The sequence below is a fragment of the Salminus brasiliensis genome, chromosome 1 (assembly GCF_030463535.1).
Source record: "Salminus brasiliensis chromosome 1, fSalBra1.hap2, whole genome shotgun sequence".
NCBI lineage: Eukaryota > Metazoa > Chordata > Actinopteri > Characiformes > Bryconidae > Salminus > Salminus brasiliensis.
In genome coordinates, this window is record NC_132878.1 from 95,820,811 (window position 1) to 95,846,204 (window position 25,394).

Here is a 25,394-nt window from a genome sequence, read left to right on the forward strand (position 1 = left end):
CTAATCAGAGCATCATTACTCCCTCAACATTCTCAGAAACAGCCCCACCTGCCTGCACCCTCCAACACCGGGCAGAAATCCCCAGAAAACCCCACCTTATCAGGCCACCACTGGAGCTCCTCCCCCAGAGAGACGGGGCTCTGCAGGGGGACGCTCTTCTTGTCCACGCTGGGCTCCCCCTCCCGGCTGGTGGAGCCTCGCTCGGCGTCGAAGGAGGCGCCGTCCAGCCACCTCCTCTCGCGCAGCCTCAGCACGGACTCGCGCTCTCGCAGCAGCTCGGAGTCGCGCTCTAAAGGCAGAAGGAGAACTGGTATGCAATAGGGTCACACCAGTGGGATACACGTAAGCCACTCTCTGGGAAAGACCCTCGGAATGAGTCAGATTAATAACTAATCAATAAGAACAATTAATAGTGTAATTAATTAATTACAGAAGACATGGAATAAAATCAAAAGGGTTTAAGAGTGCTTATTCCTTTCTGTGCCTCGCCATCGCTTCACTCGACACGTCTGCGTTTTACTGGGGGAGTCGAAACCAGCCAGTTAAGGGGCATCGATTACCACGACGGGCTCAGAGTTACGAGGGCGAGGCTGGACTGGTATAGAAACGCCATGGTTAACAGCCGAGACTGGCCGAGCCAGCTGCAAGGGGTCATATTAAAGAGGGGGGGGTTCTCTTGGCTGGGCGTCACGGGTGTCCAGTGAAGGCTGGGCTGGGGGAGAGCTTTTCGATTGGCTGCAGGGTCTCGGACCAACTGCACTGAACTGGAGCAGTACAGCAGGGCCTTTCTCAGAGGGCTCATTATTCTTGGGGGGGGGGGGCGTCTGTGACCATGCAGCAGGGTGGGGGACAAACACACACACACACACACACACACACACACACACACACACACACGAATTACCAACATCAAGATACTGAGGGTACTTCACAAAGCAAGATCACTCAGTCACAAGCCAAGTCTGTCCAATAGGAGACGACCACGGGGTCCAAGCCGTTTCCGTCTATGAGGAAAGTGAAAAGCCCCCCTGTGGTGGTCTGTGATGAACTGACGGAGTTCTGAAGCAGATGTTAGAGTGTATTGTGTTAATTACGAGGTCATTAAGCAGTAAAAAAAAAAAAATAATAAATATTTATATATATATATATATATATATATATATATATATATATATATATATATATATATATATATATATATATATATATATTATTAGCATCTGTGACTATAGAGCATGTATGCATGTGGTGCCACAGCTGCCAGGAGTACCAACTGAGCGTTAGCGTTAGCATTAGCGCTCAGTGGGGAAAGAGCTGCTGTGCGACTGACTGTACAAACAGATCCAGCAGGAATTCAGAGCTTCCTCCTGCAGAAGAGCAGAGAAACTAATGGATTTGCTGCAAATCACAGAAACAGCTGGAATCCAGGCCCTGTGTGGGGGAGAAACACCAGGCCCACTGCTTGCACTGAGTTCAATTAAAAGGCAGAGCAAGCAAACCTGGATGAGCCAGTCTACTAAACCAGCCTGAAAACAGTGGAGACCCCTCCTAAGAGCGTTCCCTCGACTCTGCGCTCTCAGATACGAGGCTTTATCCTCTAAACAGGGGGATTTGATTTGAGCCTCAGTTAGCTGGACGCTCCTGGCATCTACACATCGCTGTCCATGGGCCGTCGGTTCTTTGGTAATGTGGACGGGTCGCTGTCGAGTCCAGCTGCCCTTAACTTCAGCAGACAGTCGCTGGGTTCAGTCCCGGTTTGGACGTTTCCCCTAATAAACGCTGCAGCTTATGGTGTTCCACCACTCGGCCCGACTAAAGGGGGCGTGTCCCAGCAGGGACGTGACGTCAGTGCATACCCTCTACAGTCAAGTTACTGCCCTATTTTGATGTTATCACAATATTTTCAATCAATTTTTAATCGCAATACTTTGCTACACACCACTTAGTGCAATATTTTCTAATCATATTTTTTACATTATTCTATTTATTATTATAATTGTAATTACTGTGCTGTATTGTGCAATTGCTACTGGCCGCTAAATTTCCTTCAGGATTAATAAAGTATCTATATACCAGATCATATCTCTCCAATTTCAGCAATATTTAGACCGAAACCTTTCCAGGAGGGCCACATTTTTAAAAACTAATGCAAATAGACATATTTTGTAGTTTAAAAACAAATGCACCGCACTACATGCAGCAGAACTGGACTAGTTATGACCTTTGCAATAAAACATAACTGGACATTACTCAAAAAATACATTCTACATTCTTCTAAATGAACGTAAAATTACAATAATGGTAAGACAGTGACATGTTGTGCACCCCTAATTTATGAAGGGTTACAATCAATGCTTAAGGTGCCATTCGCTCACAAGTTCACTTAAATTATGTCTAACTAGAGCTGGGTGACAATTTTTAGGTTCCATCACAATATTTAAAGAGATTTTTTACGATACACAATATTTTGTCATGTAGACAAAAATGCACTAACAACGTAATAAAAAAAACTGCTATCTAAAAAAACTCTCCCATACTGAGTACTGTGATTTTTACTCAAAATATGCTTCACTATTATTTTAGAATAATAAAAAAAAAAAAGACTGACTACAGTGATACACTCCTAAAGCAAACTGTGAGCCACAATAACAATTTTTTATCCTATCGTGATGAATTGTCATATTGCCCAGCTTAATTTCTAACTACATAGTTTTCAACTGTAGGTAATATATTGCTGGGTTAATATGAAGAATATTTGTAATTTATAAAGCTCATACTCAAATATTATATATATTTTATTTTTAATTTTTTTTTTTGTGTGTGTGTGTGTGTGTGTGTGTGTGTGTGTGTGTGTGTGTGTGTGTGTGTATAATCTAATCCAGCCCTAACTGATGCTAATTGCAGACCAATCCACTTGTGCATTGGAGGGACATTAAGATCGGCAACCTCAGCACAACACCCCACACAAACCAGGACGTGCCGCCCAGTGTGGTAGTTCAGGCTGCTGGTGAAGCTCCGCAACAGTTAAAACACTGAACTGTTCAGGAGCGCCATCCTTAGTTCAGGAGCGCCGTTTACCGCAGGGAGCTGGGAAGACTCCTCGGACCTTATTCAGCCAGGTCGCACGATTTCATAGGGCTGTTGGACAACCCGAACTTTGTGCTTAGAAATCTTGCTGTAAATAACCCTCTTTTCTCACACACACACACACACACACACACACACACACACACACACACACACACACGTATCCAAACAGATCATATCCAGCTCATTTTCGTCCTCAGAGTTGGTCACACCACAAATATGTAAACAAACGTGATGCTGGAGAAGGTCCCGTCCAGGCCATCTCCAAAGCTCTACACTGGCAGCGCTTGGTGCCTGAAATGACCAATCACACGGGACTTCCTCCAGCTCTGACTGAGAGCGGCTCAGAGGTACAACCAGGGGTCAACACCACGAATCTACGCTCTTGTTGGCGGTCATGCTTAAACTGGGAGGTTGCGGAGGTGCCCTGGTTGTAGCTGTAAGCCGGAAGCACGTTCATGCTTTTGTCCATTACCTCTGGAGGAGCCGAGGCGGGACAGGGACGAGCGGCGGAAGGAGGGGTAGCCGAAGTAGCTGATGTCCTCTGAGAACATGGCGTCGGCGTCGATGATGACGCTGGGGTGCGCAGAGTGGATGTCCGCATCCAGCAACGACATCAGGTCTTCTGTAGAGGACAGGCATGAATTACACTCTCAGACAGAGACGCTATGTATGGTGTACTACATGTCCAAAAGTTTGTAGACACAAGAACAGAACCCACACCCAGCCTATCCCCTTATTCATAGACTAACCGCCCACTGTACAGCGGAGCGACAGAGGGTCCGGTCTGCGCTGCAGTACCCGCTCACTGCGCGTGACTTAACCATCAGACCCTTAATGAGTGGAGCTGTGAGTGGCAGGACGCTAAGCATGTGCTAAACATGTGGGGCGGATCTGCAGGATGTGGAGAAAGCTCTCCGGGAAGCACCTCCAGGTAAATAAGACTCGCTGGCTGTGTCGTCTCCATCGTCTCCGTCCTCGTCGTCCCGGCTCAGCAGGTTGTTCACAGCCAGGTTCACGTCCAGGTTGGTGCGCTGGAGCTCTCGGATGATGACGCTCCGAGACTTGCCCTGCAGAACCACCTGGGCCTGAGAGAACACGCAGGAGACAAGATCACCAGTGAGTCTTCAGCATCGTGCCGAACACTGAAGCATGACTAGTCTAGCTAAAGCATGATGGCCTGCATCCATTTCAGTGGGTCTTGGTATAGTACTGTTAGAGTTTACCCATTTCTAATTGATTAACATTAATTAATTAACATAATTAACATTCTAATATTAATTAACTAAAAATAGCAGCAGTTCTCAATACTGTGCCAAAATACACGCCAGCATCTGTTTATTTTTTTATTTCTGATTTTTTATTATTTATTTTGTTCCGATTCCAGACTGACAAATATATAACTTAAATATACTGAATATATATTTAAATCGAAATATATACACATATATATTAAAAATATACACATGTGCTTACAGGACCTATTAACACCATTTTATATTATTTTATTATCTATTTACGTCCCAATTTGGACAGCCAATTACCCAACCCGTACATACTCAACCCCCCCACCCCGCACCCCTTCAACACAAACAATGCACCCCCGACACCAATGAGGGTGGACCACCAACACGCCCCTTCCGGTGCGTGTGCTGTCAAGCCTCTCATTTTTTTTGAACTGACGCCGATGCAACATCACCAGGCTACCAACCAACGCGCCTGGAGGGAAGCAAAGCAAGGATGTGGGGGGGGCAGAGGTCCTCCACTTGGGACCCCTTTGTTGGGATTTTTCCTTTTTAATTAAGATTATAATTTATTTATTTATTTATTTATTTAATTAATTGATTGATTAATTAATTAATTATTTATTTATATATATTTATTTATTTATTTTGATCTATGCCATTATTTTTTAGGCCATCACTAAAGGAGGAACTGCAGGCCAGCGCTAATATCTTGCATGTTTCATTGAATCAGCTGATATGTACATATTAGCCCCTGGATACACTGAAGTCTACTCCCAGTCTACTCCCAGTCTACTCCCAGTCTACTCCCAGTCTACTCCCAGTCTACTCCCGCAGGGAAGGACATTAGCAGCAGCTGCTCTGCTGGGAGCAGGTGTGGGTTTACCTGAGAAATGAGCTCCTCGGGGATGACCGAGGCAGGGATGACTGGTTGTGGTTGGCTGCCCAGCAGGCCGGAGCCCCGGTCTCTGCCGGTGCGGATGACGCGGGTCTGTCTGCGCGAGTCCCGGGCCGCGGTACTGGAGCGGCCTGAAGAGCCTCCGCCCCCTCCACCGCCTCCCCCGCCCCCGCCTCCTCCGCCACTGCCTCCACCTGTTCCTCCTCCACCGCTGCCTCCTCCTCCACCGCTGCCTCCACCACTCACTCCTGAACTCCAGCGGCTCCTGGTGAGACAAACGCAGACAGGCTGTCAGAGCTGGAGACGGTGACCAGTACCGGAGAGGTCCGTTTACATCAGGGGGGAAACACAGAGTTTAGCTGCAGCTCTTACTCACCACACCGGACCCAGCTAATGAGACTACTCACGAGAGTAGCTGGACCAGGTGGGAGACTTTCAGAAGGGGGGAAAACCTGCCGGAGCAGATGTGGTCCAGGAGGTGGGTTGTGGGTCAATAAAGGAATAAGTTAAACATCAAGGCAGTTTTAAGGTGTTGATCTAGTTTTGAGTGGTTTTGCAATTAAGGAAAATCTGCCAAAATCAGAAATCAGTAAAACTATAAACAGCACCCTGACGTCAACACTGCTGCAAAAATGGCCAAATGTACTCGACTGTAATATTTACTTTATTTTCCACTTAAAAAAAAAACCCTAAATAAAACTGTTAATATAAAGATGTTTAGATTAGGAAAGAAATATAAAATGGATCTCTCAGCAAATCATTGCTACAAATAAACTATGAAAAATATATTTTAAAATATTTTTTATAAAAATATTTTTCTGAAAAACAGATTAGTGAACTTATTATTTATTTATTTAATGAATATTTATTACTTATAAATTATGTTATAATTACTATTATTTTTATTAATATGATTATCATTAATAATATTTAATATTTAAATATATTATAATATATTTTTTCCCACCTTTTTTACAAAGCAAATCTGGCAGTTCTTTACAGTGTATCAGAATTTTATGATGAACGGACCAATAGAAATGCTCCAAATTGCCTTCGAATAAAATCTTTTCACATTGACTTCAAGGTTATATTTATACAAATAAAAGGAACACTAACTGATCCAAAAGTTCAACCCTTGGTTAAATTACTCATTTTTGCAGTTGCTGTATTAAAAAAGTCAGATAAAAAAAAAAGTCAATACATTAAATGTCATTTTTGGCACTTTTAGAGAATCTGTATGCATTTCCTGAATTTACCATTTTAGAAAAATAAACATTTAATGTTTTATTTATTAGGCAAATAAACAGCACTGGTGTAATAAAATGTGCAGAATGATCATTTACAGAAGCTGTGACTTATTTACACATAAGTAAAATAAATAAATAAATAAACAAACAAACAGAGGGTAATCTGACCAGGTGTGCTCAAAATCATGCAAAAGAATATACATATATCTACATGGTTATACTTATACAGTGTAAACATCAATAATCAGTTATTCTAAATAAGAAATTATTTACACTTAATTTAATAGAAATGGGTGCATTACTGAGCTCTGACACTCGCAGTTGCATCTTCTGCCCATTCCTGATAAACTAAAGCAATACAAATATGAATAAATGAATAAATAAATAAACCTGGGATATTTTTTTCCCACCAGGCTCGGCGTCGCCGTGTCGTGCGGCGGCCAACTTTACCTGGCGGTCTTTGCTCTACTGGATTCGACCCCCCTGCCAACAACTTACCCAAGGGTGTTGCCTGCCAGTCGGCCCAAAGTGTCAGAACCAGACAGGAACCAGGGCGGATCACTAGTCCTACCTGGCCTGGAGGTCCTTCCTGTCCCTGAGCCACTGCTCAACTTTGAACTGGAAACAAAAAACCGGAGATTACAGTTACACACCTATAGTCCCAGCACGGGACTATTGAGTAGAGCCCGGAAATCCAGGCACAGAAGCCAATTGGGCCCATTAATTTCTCTCTGTCTGAAAGAGCGGGGGTGGGATTATTGAGGGGGCTGACTAGCTTGGCAAATGGCAACACCCTTGGATAACACACAAAACCCCGTTCTACTCCTAACGGCTGCTGGGCTCTTCGAGTTCCCTTCTATTAGGAGTGTATCAAGCTTGGATAAATGCGTACAAGCGCTTTCTCAATTTCTCCCTTCCCGATGGTGTCGCCGAGGGGATTTCTGCTTGAGGAAATTACATTAGAATGGAAGCTGGCTGAATTTTGCAAAGGGGAAATGCTCTGTAGCTGGCTGAGGAGTGATCCAGAACCAGAACCAGAACCAGGATTGAGTAGATCCACTAAAAACTGATGCTTAAAGCAATGCAATGGCATTTAATTCCAGAGCACCACAGGAATAAACACTGTGTACAGTTTTTACTAATGATGCTTTAAAGGACAACCATCATCATCATCATCATCTCCTGTATGCCTCTCCCCACCCCGTCCCACCCCACCAAAACCCTGAAACCCGTTGCTTTAACGCAGAGCTGCCTCATTTGCAAGCAGCCAGGGACTTTTTGAATGCTGAGGTTTTAGCAGCGGGCCCAGCAGGCTCAGACGTGCACTGCTAAAAAAGCCAGATGGAATAGCTATAGCTTTAGCGCAAGCCCACAAAGCCTCCGAGCCATTACGCTCTATACGGACCGGTTTAGCTCACTTCCCTTCGTGTCTCTTAGCAAAGCAGAAATAACCCCGCTCACACTTTCCACACTGCCATTTTTCACCGTCTCGCAACCGAACCGGTGAGCTCAGCCGATTTCAAATGAAGTGAGGGGGGAGGGCAGAAAGCAGCGCTTGTTATAAACGCACTGATATGGGCTTTTTAAATGCAGCGAGAGACGAGGGAATGGGGTACCATGACGTACCAGTAGAGCTGGGCGATATGGAAAGTAGTATCACAATATTTAACGATTTTTTTTTTACGATATACGATGATTTTTATCACAATATTTCAGCATGTAGACAAAACGCACCAACTGCATTAAACTATTCAAAACTCCTGTCCAAATACTTTTCCGAAACGGAGTAGCGTGATTTTTACTCAAAATATGCTTCACTCCATTTAATGAAATAAGACTGATTACAGCACTCTAAGCACTGACAATATCCACCAGACACTCGTAAATAAAAGCGTGTGTATTGTGCACCACGATAACCGGATTCATCACGATACGATAAAATATCGCCATATTGCCCAGCTCTACGTACCAGTACGGATAACGGGCCAAAACCAGGATGAATCTGATCCAACCCTGGAAAAAAATCTAATCTATACTCCTGAAACGAAACTCAGCACCGTCGTGCAGATGGTAGAAATAAAGAGGGGTTTCGGGTACATTATTGTCCCAAATGTCTCAGGATCCTCGAATTCTCGCAATTATGAGGCTACCCATAAGTTAAAATACGAACTTTAGTACGACCTGTGCTACGAGCAGGCCGACGCCCAAGTAAACCGAAACGGAGTACTAAACTTCAAGAGTAAGAGAGTAGGTGGACCCGTCCTGAACGGTCACGGTACGTGCTATTAGGGAAAATACGGTAATTTCACAAAATTACGCAACATGGTGGCCGGAAAACTTCAGCGGCGAGCAGTTGGGTTTGTAGTGGTGTAGGAGTAATGCTATGGCAATTTCCTTCTTTCTCTAGACTCCAGAAACTGGGGTTTATCTCTAGTCATTCTTTATCACGGTAAATAAATCAGTAAAAATGATCGTATTGGTTGGTTTTAAATCGTAACTCCTGTATAGTGATGCGTTCCTATCGGTATCGGCAGGTTCCTGCCAATAAAACAGCCCTACTGCTGCAGGGCCCTGTTTGAGTAGCCCGAGGACACCGGCTCTTCTCGTAGGAAGGAAACATCTGGACTCTATCTGATACCCGACATTTTAATATCAGTTCTGGCATCAGAAAAGGTAATCGCCATCAAAAACGCAGCCATCTAAACCTCACCACGCCGATTCAGCCCAAATGACCCTTAAACTGTCCGCTCCATGCATGTAAACGTGATTAGCATCGAGTCTCACCCATCGTTTCCATCCGGCTTCCCCAACTCCAATCGATCAGGCTGGACAGCAAAGCTGATCCTGCAGATCCGTCCATCCTGAAACAGAGGGCAGCGTCCATTTAACCAGTTACACGCAGTAAAGAGAAGGACTGCTGGACAACGGACGCCGGTCTGAAGAGCTTACCTCAAGCAGAAACCCAGCATGGTTTGGTCCAACCACACACTGCTTTAGTGTGGCCTGCTCCAACAAGCTGAGCTGTGGATGGCTGGAACATACAGGGGGGGTGGGGGGGAGAAACCGGTTACGCTGGCAGATACACAGAGCTGGATGACAGATCTACTGCAGTACCTCATGCACTTAACGAGTAAACAACGTCAAACTAGCGTGAAGATCATTTCCACTGAGCAAAGTGAAGAAAATGATGGTCATTTCCATCACTACTGGAAGAAGGGCTGCCCCGAGGCTGATCCAGGCATGTGTTAATGGATCGGGTATCTGCTACGTTAATCCCAATCCAGCCCAGAGCCTCTGCTTTAAGCACGCTGTTCAGAGCGCCATCTGGTGTCCTCAAGATGCCATTAATGGACACGATTGCCTAGCCGGCAACAGTGCGGACGTTTGTTGGAAGGTAAATAAGAGTTACTTCTACAACAGAAATTACGATTACATACACACACGCATATATACATGTTTATTTATTTATTATATATACACATATATTTATATAAAATACTTTATTTAAAATACTTTCTTTAACTATATATATTTATTTTTGTTGCACATTTATATACGTTTGTGAAATAATACACACTAATATATATATATATACACATATATAAAGTGTGTGTGTATATATATATATAAATAAAGTGTGTGTATATTATTTATATTTACATACACAAACTTATATAAATGTACAAATAAATATATATATAGTTTTTTATATGTGTGCGCGTGTAATATATTATATATCACATACACACACTATATATATATATATATATATATATATATATATATATATATATATATACACACACACACACATACACACACAATATATATATATATATATAAATACAAAGACACACACACACACAAAAATACAGGAGTCTTTCATTTAGGATTTTAGATCATTTTCAAGACCAGTTTTTCAATATCAAGGAACGAAGAAATAAATAAATAAATTCACAAAAAATAAACAACTAAATAAAACATTAATAAAGCACACATGGCCTTAAAACACAAAAATAAACATTTAATCCAGATCATCTAAAAATATTCCTAAAAACAATAATAATAATAATAATAATAATAATAATAATATAACCCCTGAATTGTGACACCTATCAGATCACAGGGTCTTGCCAATCAGAGCTCTACCCTACAGGCTCTCCACCCTTACTCCATTACTGGCGTAAGCCTCTGGGACGTACAGGTGTGTCCGATCAGGATTAGGGGTAAATCCTGCAGGAGCTCGGCAGTATGGGAGGAGACTCCACAGAGCTAAAGCAAACCTCTCTGGCCGTTTTCAGAAGATAAGCTGCGAGCCAGAAGGAGAGGGAGAATGTATGGCCAGCAGCTGTGCTTCAACAGCTGGTCCGCAGGATGACCGAATCAATGATCTCGCCAAAACGTGGCCGTTAATGAGCTCACCCACCCCACCCGCTTCTTCAGCTGCACCACTGAGGACTGGACATTCGTAGCTGTGGACAACTTGATGTTATCTGATGACTCAATACTGGCGGGAGCTCAGCGCTGACCAGCGCAGAGCCGCCGGGGCTGGATCTCTGGGTGGCGCTGTGCTTAGCCTGGAGCTAACTCAGAAACACAGCTGGAGGCAGTGAGGTGATGTAGGTTAGCATGTGTTCGGCTCCTTTTAGCGGAGAAGCTAACTTAGGAATGAGCAGGCTGGCTAACCCAGCAACAGCACAACACAAGAAGAGAAAATAATCAAATATTTGAGTTTCAAAGATCCGATATTAGGATCCGATATTAGCAAATCTATCTGGATCGGGTATCGGATAACTGGGCCGATCCACAGAACTGATTCCTGAGACGGCACTAAACGTTTAGAGGTTTGCAATGTCTGATTGCCGCTTGTATGTCTGACCAAATTACTGATTTATTCTCAGGTTCAGCTGCTAGATTTTATTTTGAATTACGCTAAAAATTAGAAAATAAGATTGATTACTGTTTGTGTGTTTGACAAAGTCCAATCCTGATGCCTCAAGTCTCTCCCACATGGTGAGTTATACAGTTTAATATTAATATTTATAACAATGGTATCGGTATCGACCAATATGCAAAGTTTGTGAATCGGTATCAAAGCTGGATCGGTGCATCCCTATTACATATCATAAACCCATAAATTATGATATAAACTGCTGTAACTGCGAGGTGACTACTGCATATTGCGATGGCGATGCTGAAACGATATATTGTGCAGCCCTATTATTATTATTATTATTATTATTATCATTATTATTATTATTATTATTAAGAGAACAGATTTTCCAAATTAGATGATTTTGGGTGGATTTTGTTTATTTAAATTATTTTTTTTTTTTTAAATGAATAAATAAAATTTAGTCAATGAAAAGACGTCAATGCTGACATCATATCATGATAAACGTGATGATACTGGGAGATACAGTAAGAATATAAATGTAATATTATAATTAAATATAAATGTAATATTTAAGACAGTTTCTCGTCACAACAGACTTTTTTAATGCTATTTTTTTTATTTTATAATAAAACTACGGTGTGCATCATAACACAGATCTAATCAGGAAGAAGCGTCCTGTCCAGCGCTGTGTTCAGCCAGCAGGGCGGGCCTAGAGACCTTCAGCCTGCTAAAGGTTCTTGTTAAGAGTTCATTTTATTATTTTATTATAAATTTATTAGTATATTAATTTTATATCTTACGTTGGAACCGAAACAATTAATGTGTGCAATCGCGTTTTCAGTTTGCAGCAACCTGAGCATTTGCACCAGCCTGTGGCCCATTTGACTGGTTTTGATGGGTTATTATTGGGCCTTCATTAAAGAATCTGATCTTTGCATGTAACTTATAAGATTGTCGTTGGCCTGCTGCAGTTTAATGATTGTGCAATGCATCGCCGTACTGCTGTTTTTGCATGTTTGGAATAAATCTAGGTTTATTCATTTTGATGTCATTTATTTTATCGAGTTTTCTTTAAATATTTACTCATTTAATCTTAATTTATAATTTTTTAGTCAATTTTTATAATATCTGAATTTCCCCAACTTTAAAAAATCCTAGAATATTGCAACCCTACTTATTTCTTCTGGGTTTAATCATTTTAGTGTCATTTGATTTATTGATTATTCTTTAAATATTTACTAATTTAATCTTTATCCTTTTTTGGTCAGTTTTTATAATACATCAGATTTTCAATCCCCGTTTCTATGCTTGTCTATGCTGAATGTGGGTCGCCACCAATGTACTTTCGAGTTCAAATTTGATTGGTTTTGATTAGACTGCAGTTTGTTTGATGGGCTATTACAGACCTTTATTATTTAAAGAATCTGATCTTGCCTTTTATTTTATTTTTTGCATGTAACTTATAAGATTGTCGTTGGCCTGCTGCAGTTTAATGATTTAACATACTGCTGTTTTTGCATGTTTGGAAAAAATCTGGGTTTACTCATTTTAATGTCATTTATTTCTTTAAATATTTGCTAATTGAATCTTTATTTTTACTTTTTTAGTCAATTTTTATAATATCTGAATTTCTCCAACTTTAAAAAAATCCTAGAATATTGCAACCCTACTTATTTCTTCTGGGTTTACTCATTTTAATGTCATTTATTTTATCGAGTTTTCTTTAAATATTTACTCATTTAATCTTAATTTATCATTTTTTAGTCAATTTTTATAATATCTGAATTTCCCCAACTTTAAAAAATCCTAGAATATTGCAACTCTACTTATTTCTTCTGGGTTTACTCATTTTAATGTCATTTATTTTATTGATTATTCTTTAAATATTTACTAATTTAATCTTTATCCTTTTTTGGTCAGTTTTTATAATACATCAGATTTTCAATCCCCCTTTCTATGCTCATCTATGCTGAATGTGGGTCGCCACCAACATACTTTCGAGTTATAATTTGATTGGTTTTGATTAGACTGCAGTTTGTTTGATGGGCTATTACAGACCTTTATTATTTAAAGAATCTAATCTCGCCGTACTGCTGTTTGGCATGTTTGCACTGAGGCTATACGCCAAAGCGTTCAGAAAGTATTTCTAATATTCATAAATCATAATTAAATTATATTAGAGTAGAGGAAAGTCATTCAGACATCATTCTTGTAGCCTATTTTGCTGATGTTTAGGCCTGTGGCTCATAGTCTTCTTAAATAATAGGCTTAACAACCTGAAATTGTAGTAAAATGATGTTTTAACGGCCTACTTAAAATAAATTAATTAATTAATTACAGCTTTAAACCGGGCTCGGGCTTATAACGACAGTATATGAGTGGGCCAGGTTGGGTTGAGCTCGGATACAGCATGCACAGGCTCAGGTAGGGTCGTGCTGGATTTTTTAGGCCTGATCGAAGCTCTACTAAACACCTAAACGCTTCACTGGAGCTCAATCACAGCTGCGTTCACAAGACTTCTGAGGTTTGCGTACACGTACACGTCGCAGGTTTGTTGTGGGCGTGTGTTCGTGGGCGATCAACGCAAGAGGGAAAATCTTCAGAACCAAAAGTGCCAGCAGTCGCTACTTTTTTTTTTGTTGTTCCTTCCATCAAAGGCAGCAAAGATGTGCGAGATTTAACTGAGCTGAAGCTGGCAGACGCAGAGCTGGAGAGAGCAGGGCTGAGCTGCACCTCCAAACCGCTGACAAACCAAGCCCAGAACCGGACCTTTGATGACCTTGTGCATCCTGTGATGGCGATGCTGAAATAATATATTGTGCAGCCCTAATCAGAAGTCCTTTTATTCTTAAGAGATTAGAGGTTTCTGAATTAGGGCTGCAAGGTTATATTTATTTATTTATTTATTTATTTATTTATTTATTGGAGGGGGGTAATTGCAATATTTTATTTTAAAATAATAAATAAATTACTAATAAAATGAAATGTGGTCAATAAAATAACATTACATGTTATTATATCCTGATAAATGGTACCGTGCAGCCCTTTACAGCACTGTACGGTGACCTACAGTGTGGTGCAGTGTCCTTCCTCACCTGTTGCAGTTGTATTTGTTGAGTTTTTCAGAAACTTCCCGAAGTCTGTAAAGAAAGTGAGAAAGAGGTCAGAGCGGAAAGACAGAGATGAACAATCTTCTTAAAAAAAACAAACAAAAAAATTAAAATCATCTGGACATGTGCTGGACATGTGACTGAGGAACGGACAGTGCATGCAGGGGTGTGGTGCAGTGCAGTATGTAATGTGCCACGTGTCTGAGATTGAGCAGCAGCTTTGCTGTTCAACAGTTTTGGGATCATATTTAATTATTTTAAGATTGTGCTTTAGTAGATCAGTAGACCAAATATATGCTGGAATATTCCCATTAATTCCAGTTAATTCCCATAATTAGAGAGTTCTGATGATCATAGTCATTAATAGATTCACTCCTTCAGAGCATGGAGGACTCCAGAACTACCTGCTGAGCTGAACTCCGTCTCTTACAGCGGTAGACACACAGAAACGTGCAGTGTATCTGGCTCCCAGCATCGTACACCATTAACTAGGATTGGCGCAACTGGTATCAGCCGCCTAGGGCATTTAAACTGAGGGGCGCGCCCATGGTGAATTTCCCTAACTTCAAAAATTCCTAGAATATTGCAACCCTACTTATTTCTTTTGGGTTTACCAATTTAAATGTCATTCATTTTATTGATTTGTCTTTAAATATTTAATAATTTAATCTTTATTTATCCTTTTTTAGTCAATTTTTATAATATCTGAATTTCTTTTAATCCCTGTTTCCATGGTAAATTTCCCCAACTTTAAAAATTCCTAGAAAACTGCAACCCTACTTATTTCTTTTGGGTTTACTTATTTTAATGTCATTTATGTTATTGATTTTTCTTTAAAAAAATTAAAAAAAAAATACATAAATAAATAATGATTAAATTAGTAAATATTTAGTCAACTTTTATAATATCTGAATTTCTTTCAATCCCGGATTCCATGGTAAATTTCCCCAACTTTAAAAATTCCTAGAATATTGACACCATACTCATTTCTTTTGGGTTTCCTCAGCTCCCAGCGGACCACATACACACACACTTAACTACACACACATGTTCATGTTCAGGGAATACTATGTGCAATACCCCCCCCCCCCCCCCCCATGTGCAATTAAGAGTCTTTTGCTGTAGATAATATTGTTTATTGCTTTTTTAATTCTTATTTATATTGTGTGTATATAGTGTAAATTATTTATCCAAATTTTTGTAACTGAGTGTCCTGCTATCCCTTTCTGCTGCTACACTGTGAATTTCCCCACTGCGGGACTAATAAAGGACTCTTATCTTATCTTTAATGTCATATTTTATTGATTAGTCTGTAAATATTTACCAATTTATTATATTTACTTTATTTACCCTTTTTAGTCAATTTTTATTTATATATAGAAGGCTGATGGCTTGATGGCCACCTCCAGCACCAGTGACCAACGCAACCCCTCGGATTAAAGCCCACTGACGGCAACAGGCTACTGAAACCAAATCAATGAAATCCTCATTAAAGAAATAAAACTGCCGTCACACCGAGGCCATGTGTGACTCGTGTGACTATCAGAAACGAAGAAGTGCCTCCACTAGAGAGAAAGAAAACCCTAGTCGGGTCTAGATCACAATCTGGCCTCACGCCTTCTGCTAGCAGAGCTGTGAGGACAACCGTATACACACACACACACACACACACACACACACACACACACACACACACACACACACACACACACACACACTTTTCTCCTTGAATAGAACCATCAGTCAGTTTCAGTATCAGCCATCAGTGATTTCCTGAGTGCGAGCGGATCTGTTATCGGGCTTGAAGAGCCCAGAGCTCGACAGACGTCAGAAACAGAAACGCTCTGACGTTCAACCACTGCTGGAAGACGACGACGACGTGGGTCTGGACGAGAACATCTGCTGAGCAAGAGGTACAGGAAGCACAGGGGCAGTATGAGAGATGCACTGATCCGATATTAGGATCGGATATCGGCCCCGATAGCAACAAAATTAGCTGGATCGGGTATCGGATAATTAGGCCGATCCATGGAGTCGGTGGGAGACTAAACTAAACGTTTAGACGTTGGAAGCGTGTACGTTTGACCAATTTACTGATTTATACTCCGGTTCTGCTGCTAGATTTTACTTTAAATTACACTAGAAAATTGTAAAATAAGAATGTTTACTGTTTGACAAAGTGAAGCTACTTATTTACATTATATTTTAATATTTTTTTTTTACTTTCTGATAAGTTTGACTCCTTTTTTATTTTGAATATTGTGTCAAGGTCCTGCACAACTGCTTATTTTAGCAATTTAGTGCATTTATGTGTGTTAATTTGCTATATTATATAAAGGAATGATTCAGTCAATCCTGATGCCTTAAGTCTCTCCCATATTTACGTTTACATTTATGGCATTTAGCAGACGCTCTTATTACAGAGGAGGGCCAATGTAGTGTTAGGAGTCTTGCCCAAGGACTCTTATTGGTGTAGCGCAGCACCCAGTCTCCCAGACCGGGAATCGAACCCCAGTCTCCCACATGGTGGTGTTGTTACTTAATGGCAGGTGGTGGTGTTCTGTTGCGCCACACCAACCGTACCCACATGACAAGGTATACGTTTTTTTTTAATACAACAGTGGTATAGGATCAGTATCGGGTATCGACCAATATGCAAAGTTTATGTATCGTATTGGAACTGAAAAAGCCGGATCGATGCATCCCTAGGTAGTATTGCTTCTAGCGTCCGTGAACTGCCCCCTTCAGAAGGACGGTGGCGATTTTCTCGCTCATTCAAAGTTTCATTGAAACTAAAGATGCTTGGTTCTGGAATATTACCGAGAAGTTTATCCAGAAGTCTAAACTCTTTAATAAATGTTAGAAATAAATAAATAAATAAATAAATAAAACTTCTAATGAATCTTATGAGTCTAATGAGTCACTGAGAAAAGTCCCAACAGAAAGTCCAGGTCAGATTCAGGAGGTGATTTAACGAGCTGAACCGTTCTCAGCTCTGCTCTTATAATGATGGACCCCACGGTCCTCCTAACTGAACACATCCCGAATAATGAAGCTTTCAGAAACGGCAGAATCGTAATGAAAATGTCTTAGAAATTTCGTCTTGGGAAGGATTAATGAATGAGGCCCCAAGTTCTTAATTGTTAAGAACTTCTCAAATTTTCTTAATTATTTAAAGATTTTCTTTAATAACAGTTTTCTTCTGTAGCCGTCTGTTACATATCTTTTATCACGAGGCATTTTGCAGCTTACAATCTGGATATTTTTAAACTTTGCATAATTCAAATAGCAAAATGGAAGAAAAACTATTAAGTGTTAAAATAAATAAATAAAATCAATCAGTAAACAAGATCTAGAAGCGACGGTGGAGGAAACAGGACAAAAATCCACTTCAGAAAGTTTGAGAACTGTGGAGCGACAGCAGGACGAAAAAAATGACAAATTAAAAATAACTAAAATTACATCATGATATTTAAAATACATTTTCCTGATATGACGCAAACCAAATTCACCAGCAGTGGAGGACTTTAAAACCCACTACTTGAAATACTAAGCCGCCCTACTTACACTCTTTTAATGAAATGTGCAGATGGTCATTGTTCGTTAAGCACTGACAATACTTAACACGCTCAGAAACAAATAAATAGAAATACTCCATCACTGATAATTTATCACCAACTTAAAGTTGACAATATTGTATTGTACAAACTACTAGAAATGTATTAATAATTAGTAGCTGCAGATCTAAAACAGAGCACTTACCACAGAAATCCACCTCACATCATCATCTACTCTGTTTAACGTTAAAACGCCACAACACTGCGTGAACACTTAATGATGAATGGACCAATAGAAATTGTCCATTTAGCATTAAAATGCTTTCGCACTTAATATTGAAAAAAAAAATGTATATTATTAAAATTATTATATACTCTACATCGCATTAAAATGCAGTCACACTTAATATTTAAAAAAAAATGTATATCAAAATTGCATATTTTTTCTTACTATTGCATTAAAATGTTCACACTTAATATTGAAAAAAATATATATTTTTTAATATATTTTTTTATTTTATATTAATTAATTTATTTATTATTTTAAAAATATATATATTTTATTTATATTTATTTATTTATTATTTAAAAATATATATATACTTTTTTTTTGGCGTGTGGTTTTTGTTTTCCCCTCAAAAACTGAACCCATCCTCGACATTCCCGCCACCCTGAGCAGAACCTAAAGCAGGTGTTCCCTCCCCTTCACTCCCTTCCACAACAGGAGCTTAACCTCCCAGCATTTGGTGTGTCTCCTCTGACCCTCATGGGGGAAAAGCAAGCTCCCACCCAGCTCCTGAAACCCGAACTCTTGCAGCGGGTCTCCTTAGAAACCAGCCAAGCGGGCAGAGAAACACCTCTGATTAGCCTCGGAGGACCTAAACGAGCTGCTATCCTATAACCTTCAGCAGCACTGCCCCTGTCCCTCACCTCTAAACAGATGTACGGGTGGGAGAGAGAGAGAGAGAGGGAGGGAACTCGAGCAATGAAAAACAGAAGCCTCAACACGAGAGGAGGGTCTCAGATTCGGACGCTTTTTATTTTTATCGTAAATAAAGATCTAATAACCATTTGATTGATTAATTTAGGACTGATAGCCAGTGTCAGTCTAGTACTAGGCATTACTTCCATTACCAATATGCTAATTTTCTATGTTGTTCTATGGAGCACTACTCGATTAATCGACTAACTGAACCATTACGTCCACTAAAATTAGGGCGTAACTAACAGTTACCGTCGCAATTTGTTTGATTAATGAAGTCATTTAGCTACCAATTTCTTCCTTAATCATTCTACCAACCGTTATTCAATAAATCTAAATATTGCTTTTATTCCTATTTGAGTGCAACAACCAACTACTCCCTTATTTAATTAATCTATTGATTACTTTAATCTTTTGTTCCATAAAAATGAAGATGCAATTACAAATGCATTAAAATTAGAACACAACTACCAATTATTTCTCCAATCACTCTACTGACTAATTCAACTACAAGACATTTAACCATTACTTTCATAAAAACATTTGGACAACTACCAATTACTTCCGTAATCATTCTATGGACTATTATTCAATAAATCAATTAATTTACCAATTACTTTCATCTACTATGCACTTCCACAATCAATCTAATGAGCATTCAATCCATTATTTAATAAACGTATCCATTACTTTCAAAGTCATTGAAATACTTGGTAGTTGTAGCCTAATCTTTAACTAATAAAAAGTCCTTAGTTACTTTTAAATAAACATCAAAGCATTGATTAACTTCCGCTAAAATTAGGGTGCAACTATCTAATTACTTCTGCAATCATTCAATGAACTATTATTTGACTACAAGACATTTAACAATTACTTCTATAAACATCTGGACAACTACCAATTACTACCTTAGTCATTCTATGGACTATTACTCAAATCAATTAATTTACCAATTACTTTCAAAGAAACTATAGCTACTTTTTACTACTGCAATCGATCTACTGAACATTCGATCAATTAATGACTCAATCTATCCATTACTTTCATAATCATTAGGCTACAACTACCAAGTATGTTAATCTTTAATTAATTTAACCATCATTTCCATAAAGATAAAGATGCAAATACCAACTATCTCCTTAGTTATTTACTTATATTAGATTAATTTAACTTCCATTAAAATTAGAAATGTAACCATTACCTTCATAAACATTTGGACAACTACCAGTTACTTACTCAAATAATTCTATGGACTATTACTCAAATCAATTAACTTACCAATTACTTCCAAAGAAACTATAGCTACTATTTACTACTGCAACCAATCTAATGACCATTCAATCAATTCATGAATTAACTCCTCCATTACATTCATAATCATAATTCCATAAACATTAGGACAAGTGCCAATAATTTCCTTAATCATTCCAGGGACTATTATTTAATTAATTTACCATTATTTCCAAAAAGACTCCCATTTACTTCTGCAACCAATCTAATGACCATTCAATCAATTAACTGATTAATTTATTAATTACTTTCCTAATTATTAGGCTGCAACTAGCAATTATAAGTTATTCCAAATTTTGATATTTATAGCATATAGGTTGTACTTGTGTTCCCAAATAAGATCTAATATGCTTGGAAGAACAGCATTTACAGGTTGAGGAACTGCACATTTGATAAAATAAAAATGGCTGCAATGAAGAACATGTGCAGGTAGGGAAACGTAATCTTGCTAAGCTTCACCAAACAGCTGGTGGTTTAACTGGTGGTTAAATTATCATTCAGAACCGTGGGAAAAAAAAAACAAAAAAAAAAACAAAAACACCAGTTTAGAAGCAAATTTCACCTTCAGATTCACGTCTTTGTGTAAAAAGCTCCTAAACTTCAGTGAGTTTCCTTTAAACAAGCTGCTAAAACCCAACTTCTGCTTTCAGAGCCAAAAAAAGCTAAACGTTCATTCAAAGTCTGTGTAACGATAACTATTTATGACTGTTTGTTTATTTATTTATTAAACAACCAGTAAAAACAATAAATAAATAAATAAATGAGGCTGTAAGCTTCATGGTATTGGTGTTCTCTATTGCTGATACCGATACTGTGTGTAAGTGCCAGTGTCGCCGCCAATACAGATACAGTATCTGTAAAAAAAAAAAAAAAATTATATATATATATATATATATAACAATAACCCCCCCCCCCAAAAAAAAATGGTCCAATATGTCAACAGTTTCCAACATTGCCCACTATTCAAAACCACATTACATTTACACTGAAGCCATTTAGCAGAAGTTCTCCACAGCGACTTACAGCAGAGCTTCACTGTCACTCAGAAAACACCCTTATCTAGACTAGAATCCAGAAGATCCTCTAATCTTAGACTCTACTAAATACAGAAGTCAGTCTGGAGACACAGTCCTCCACACACTCTACACTCTGCTCACTGAGTCCTCTCAGAAGAGGAGGAGGGTCTTCAGTCTGGGTTTGAAGACAGCGAGTGTTGGACTCTGCTGTTCGGACACCCAGGGGAAGTTCGCTCCACCACTTCAGTGCAGGACAGTAAAGTCTGGACGCTCGTCTTCCGTGGATCTTAAAGGATATATCACACACACTGAAACTTGTAAACGAAATCACACTTAATCAAATTTAGAAGACAAAACAAAAGCCGTTCGCCGCAACATTAGAACAAAGCCCACACGACTGAACGCCACCAGCTGCCATATGGAAATACCATCTGCTGTATCGCCACTTCAACAACTCGCGACACAGAAGCACTCAAGACTTCAGTCACCTTCCAGAGCTCCTTCATCCTTCACGCAGCACAAATCCCAATATTCCCACACTCACGTCTCAACTAGATCTGGACCGCCGCTTCGTAACCGCCACGATGAGATCGGCCTTCTCAAAACTGACCCTGAAATAGGCTGCAACGTGGAAAAGAGCCCCTTAGCCAATCACAACACAGTTTACTGTGGGCTGTGGACATCCTGACCAATCACAGCTGTCCAGAGGACTTTCTGTAAGGGCTTTGATGAACCAAGAAGTACATATGGCCCAATAGTCTGGTATCACTGACTCATTAACGTGCATTAAAAGGTACGCAGCCCCGGCCGACCCAGGAGATGAGCCTTCTAACCAATCACAAAACAGTTTACTGTGGGCTGTGGACATCCTGACCAATCACAGCTGTTCAGAGGACCCACTTCCTAGCTGCCTAGGCCCACTTGGCCCAGGTTAGCGCCTCCTCGAACACGAGTTAAGCTGTATTTTGAATAAAATGCAACAATAAAGACCCGCCAATCAGAAGGATGGAAAATGGTGATATGGAAATGTTGCTGAAATGGTTCAGAAGTGGAGCTCAGATGAAGGTTATTCTTCTTCAGGCTAAAATAACTGCTAGTCCTTCAGTTTTAATAGACTCCTGAACACAGATACTCCCCACAGGGACAGCTTTACTATACAGAATTAAACCATGAATATATAACGCTCAGAATTCAACAAATGCATCACTAAAAATGCCAAAATCAATCACAATATAGAGTATAACACACTACTGCCCATATACTGGACTTATTGATACCAGGCAATTACCTAAACAGCATCCCGCACACTGAAGACACCACACCGAATCTGTAGAACAGGCTGTTAAAGAAATAAACTGATTTTATACAAAGAATATTGTGTTGAAGTTATATTGGCCATATTCATATTCAGACTATTCATATTCTTTGCACATTTCGCTCTTGCACTCTCGCTTTTCCATAATGCTGCAAATTGCAGGTCTGGTAGACGCCGGCTGCGTTTCACTGCCTTGTGAAGTTGAGTTAATTATCTACTGTTTCAGATAGATCCCATATCCACACATCGATCCATCAATCCATCTACCAATCCATTCGTCCAGACATCCATGTACCAATCTGTCCATCCATACATCCATCGATCCATCACATCTACTGAAACTGGACTGAATGAATGAATAAATGAATCCATCCACCAATCTATTCTTACAGATCTTCATGTACCAGTCTACCCACCCACCATTCCACCCAGAGAACCTGGACAGATTCCACATCCATCTACCAACCCAACCCAATCCATCCAGCCATCCACTAACCCAACCCAACCACCAACCCAATCCATCCATCCACCAACCCAATCCAACCCATCCATCCATCCACTAACCCAACCCAACCACCAACCCAATCCATCCATCCACCAACCCAACCCAATCCATCCATCTACCAACCCAATCCAATCCATCCACTAACTCAACCCAATCCAATCCATCCATCCACTAACCCAACCCAATCCATCCATCCACTAACCCAACCCAATCCAATCCATCCATCCACTAACCCAACCCAATCCAATCCATCCATCCACTAACCCAACCCAATCCAATCCATCCATCCACTAACCCAACCCAATCCATCCATCCATCCGTCCGTCCGTCCGTCCATCAACCCAATCCAACCCATCCATCTACCAACCCAACCCAATCCATCCAGCCACCCAACCCAATCCAACCCATCCATCTACCAACCCAACCCAATCCATCCATCAACCCAATCCATCCATCCATCCGTCCGTCCATCCATCCACCAACCCAACCCAACCCATCCATCTACCAACCCAATCCATCCACTAACCCAACTCAACCCATCCACCAACCCATCCATCCATCAACCCAATCCATCCACCCACCAACCCAATCATCCATCCACCCACCAACCCAATCCAATCATCCATCCAACCCAATCCAATCATCCATCCAACCCAATCCATCCATCCATCCAACCCAATCCATCCATCCATCCAACCCAATCCATCCATCCAGCCACCCACCAACCCAATCCAATCCATCCATCAACCCACCAACCCAACCCAATCATCCATCCACCCACCAACCCAATCCAATCATCCATCCAACCCAATCCATCCATCCAGCCACCCACCAACCCAATCCAATCCATCCATCAACCCACCAACCCAACCCAATCATCCATCCACCCACCAACCCAATCCAATCATCCATCCAACCCAATCCATCCATCCATCCAACCCAATCCATCCATCCAGCCACCCACCAACCCAATCCAATCCATCCATCAACCCAATCCATCCATCCATCCGTCCGTCCATCCATCCACCAACCCAATCCAACCCATCCATCTACCAACCCAATCCATCCACTAACCCAACTCAATCCATCCATCCATCCACTAACCCAACCCATCCACCAACCCATCCATCCATCAACCCAATCCATCCACCCACCAACCCAATCATCCATCCACCCACCAACCCAATCCAATCATCCATCCAACCCAATCCATCCATCCATCCAACCCAATCCATCCATCCAGCCACCCACCAACCCAATCCAATCAGCCAGCCACCCACCAACCCAATCCAATCCATCCATCCACCAACCCAATCCAATCCATCCATCCAGCCACCCAACCCAATCCATCCAGCCACCCAACCCAATCCATCCAGCCACCCAACCCAACCCAATCCAATCCATCTACCAATCCAATCCATCCACACATCCAAGCTACCCATCCACCATTCCATTCACATGAACTGGATGGATCTACCCATCCATCCATCCACCAATCCAAAGCATCCACCAATATTTTCATCCAGATACCCATCCAAAAATTCCATCCACTGGAACTGGATAGATGCCATATCCATCCATGTACCCACCCACCCATTCAATCCATCCACCCACCAACCCAATCCATCTATCTATCCATACCACTACCAATCAATTCATCCAGAAACCAATCCAATCTACCCATCCACAACTCCCTCCACTGGAACTGGATAATATCCATATCCATCCATCCACCAATCCAATCCATTCATTCAGCCACCAATCAGTCTGTCCGTCTACTGGACTGGACACATTCCACATGCCTCCATCCATCAACCTCTTCCTGAGACATGCCAAAGTACACTACTCTACTACAGCAGAAAAAGCCAAACACCTTATCAAAGAGATCAGATCCAGAGTTGAGCCGGGCGTGGAAGGAGCACCTCCACATTCAACACTGTACAGTCAGACGTAGCCTGATGTGGCGAGGCATCTCGCGTCCGTCGTTCCACGTGAAACGAATATCCACATCTGCTGAGGTCCTACTGAGCGTCTCAGCTGCACATGAAGGGACACTGGAAAGCACCTCATTTCCTGTGACAACAGTGCAGCAGACAAGCCGGACTCACCAAACGCCGCCGCCGCCGCGACTCCACAGGGAACCATTATGCTCATCTCCGGAACACAATGGAAGGCTCCTCGGTGGATGTGGAGATCACACCACTTGCTGTGCTTAGTCCCACAAAACAACGCGCCAAATTAAAAAT

At 40.7% G+C, this 25,394-nt stretch overlaps 1 protein-coding gene across 5 annotated transcripts in view; it reads right to left on the reverse strand.

The window, feature by feature from the left end:
• ubr5 (ubiquitin protein ligase E3 component n-recognin 5) overlaps positions 1-25,394 on the reverse strand; it is an 83,608-nt gene that overhangs the window by 51,693 nt on the left and 6,521 nt on the right. For 3 of the 5 annotated variants that reach the window (XM_072692478.1, XM_072692480.1, XM_072692477.1), the window contains exons 2-9: positions 14,469-14,513; positions 9,426-9,507; positions 9,261-9,337; positions 6,975-7,094; positions 5,218-5,494; positions 4,016-4,175; positions 3,563-3,712; positions 96-307 (exon numbers count right to left, since the gene is read on the reverse strand). In XM_072692478.1, coding sequence (XP_072548579.1) covers positions 96-307; positions 3,563-3,712; positions 4,016-4,175; positions 5,218-5,494; positions 6,975-7,094; positions 9,261-9,337; positions 9,426-9,507; positions 14,469-14,513 — 1,123 coding nt within the window. The remainder of the gene's footprint in view (positions 1-95; positions 308-3,562; positions 3,713-4,015; positions 4,176-5,217; positions 5,495-6,974; positions 7,095-9,260; positions 9,338-9,425; positions 9,508-14,468; positions 14,514-25,394) is intronic. The other 2 variants (XM_072692481.1, XM_072692479.1) reach the window with 1 other exon arrangement.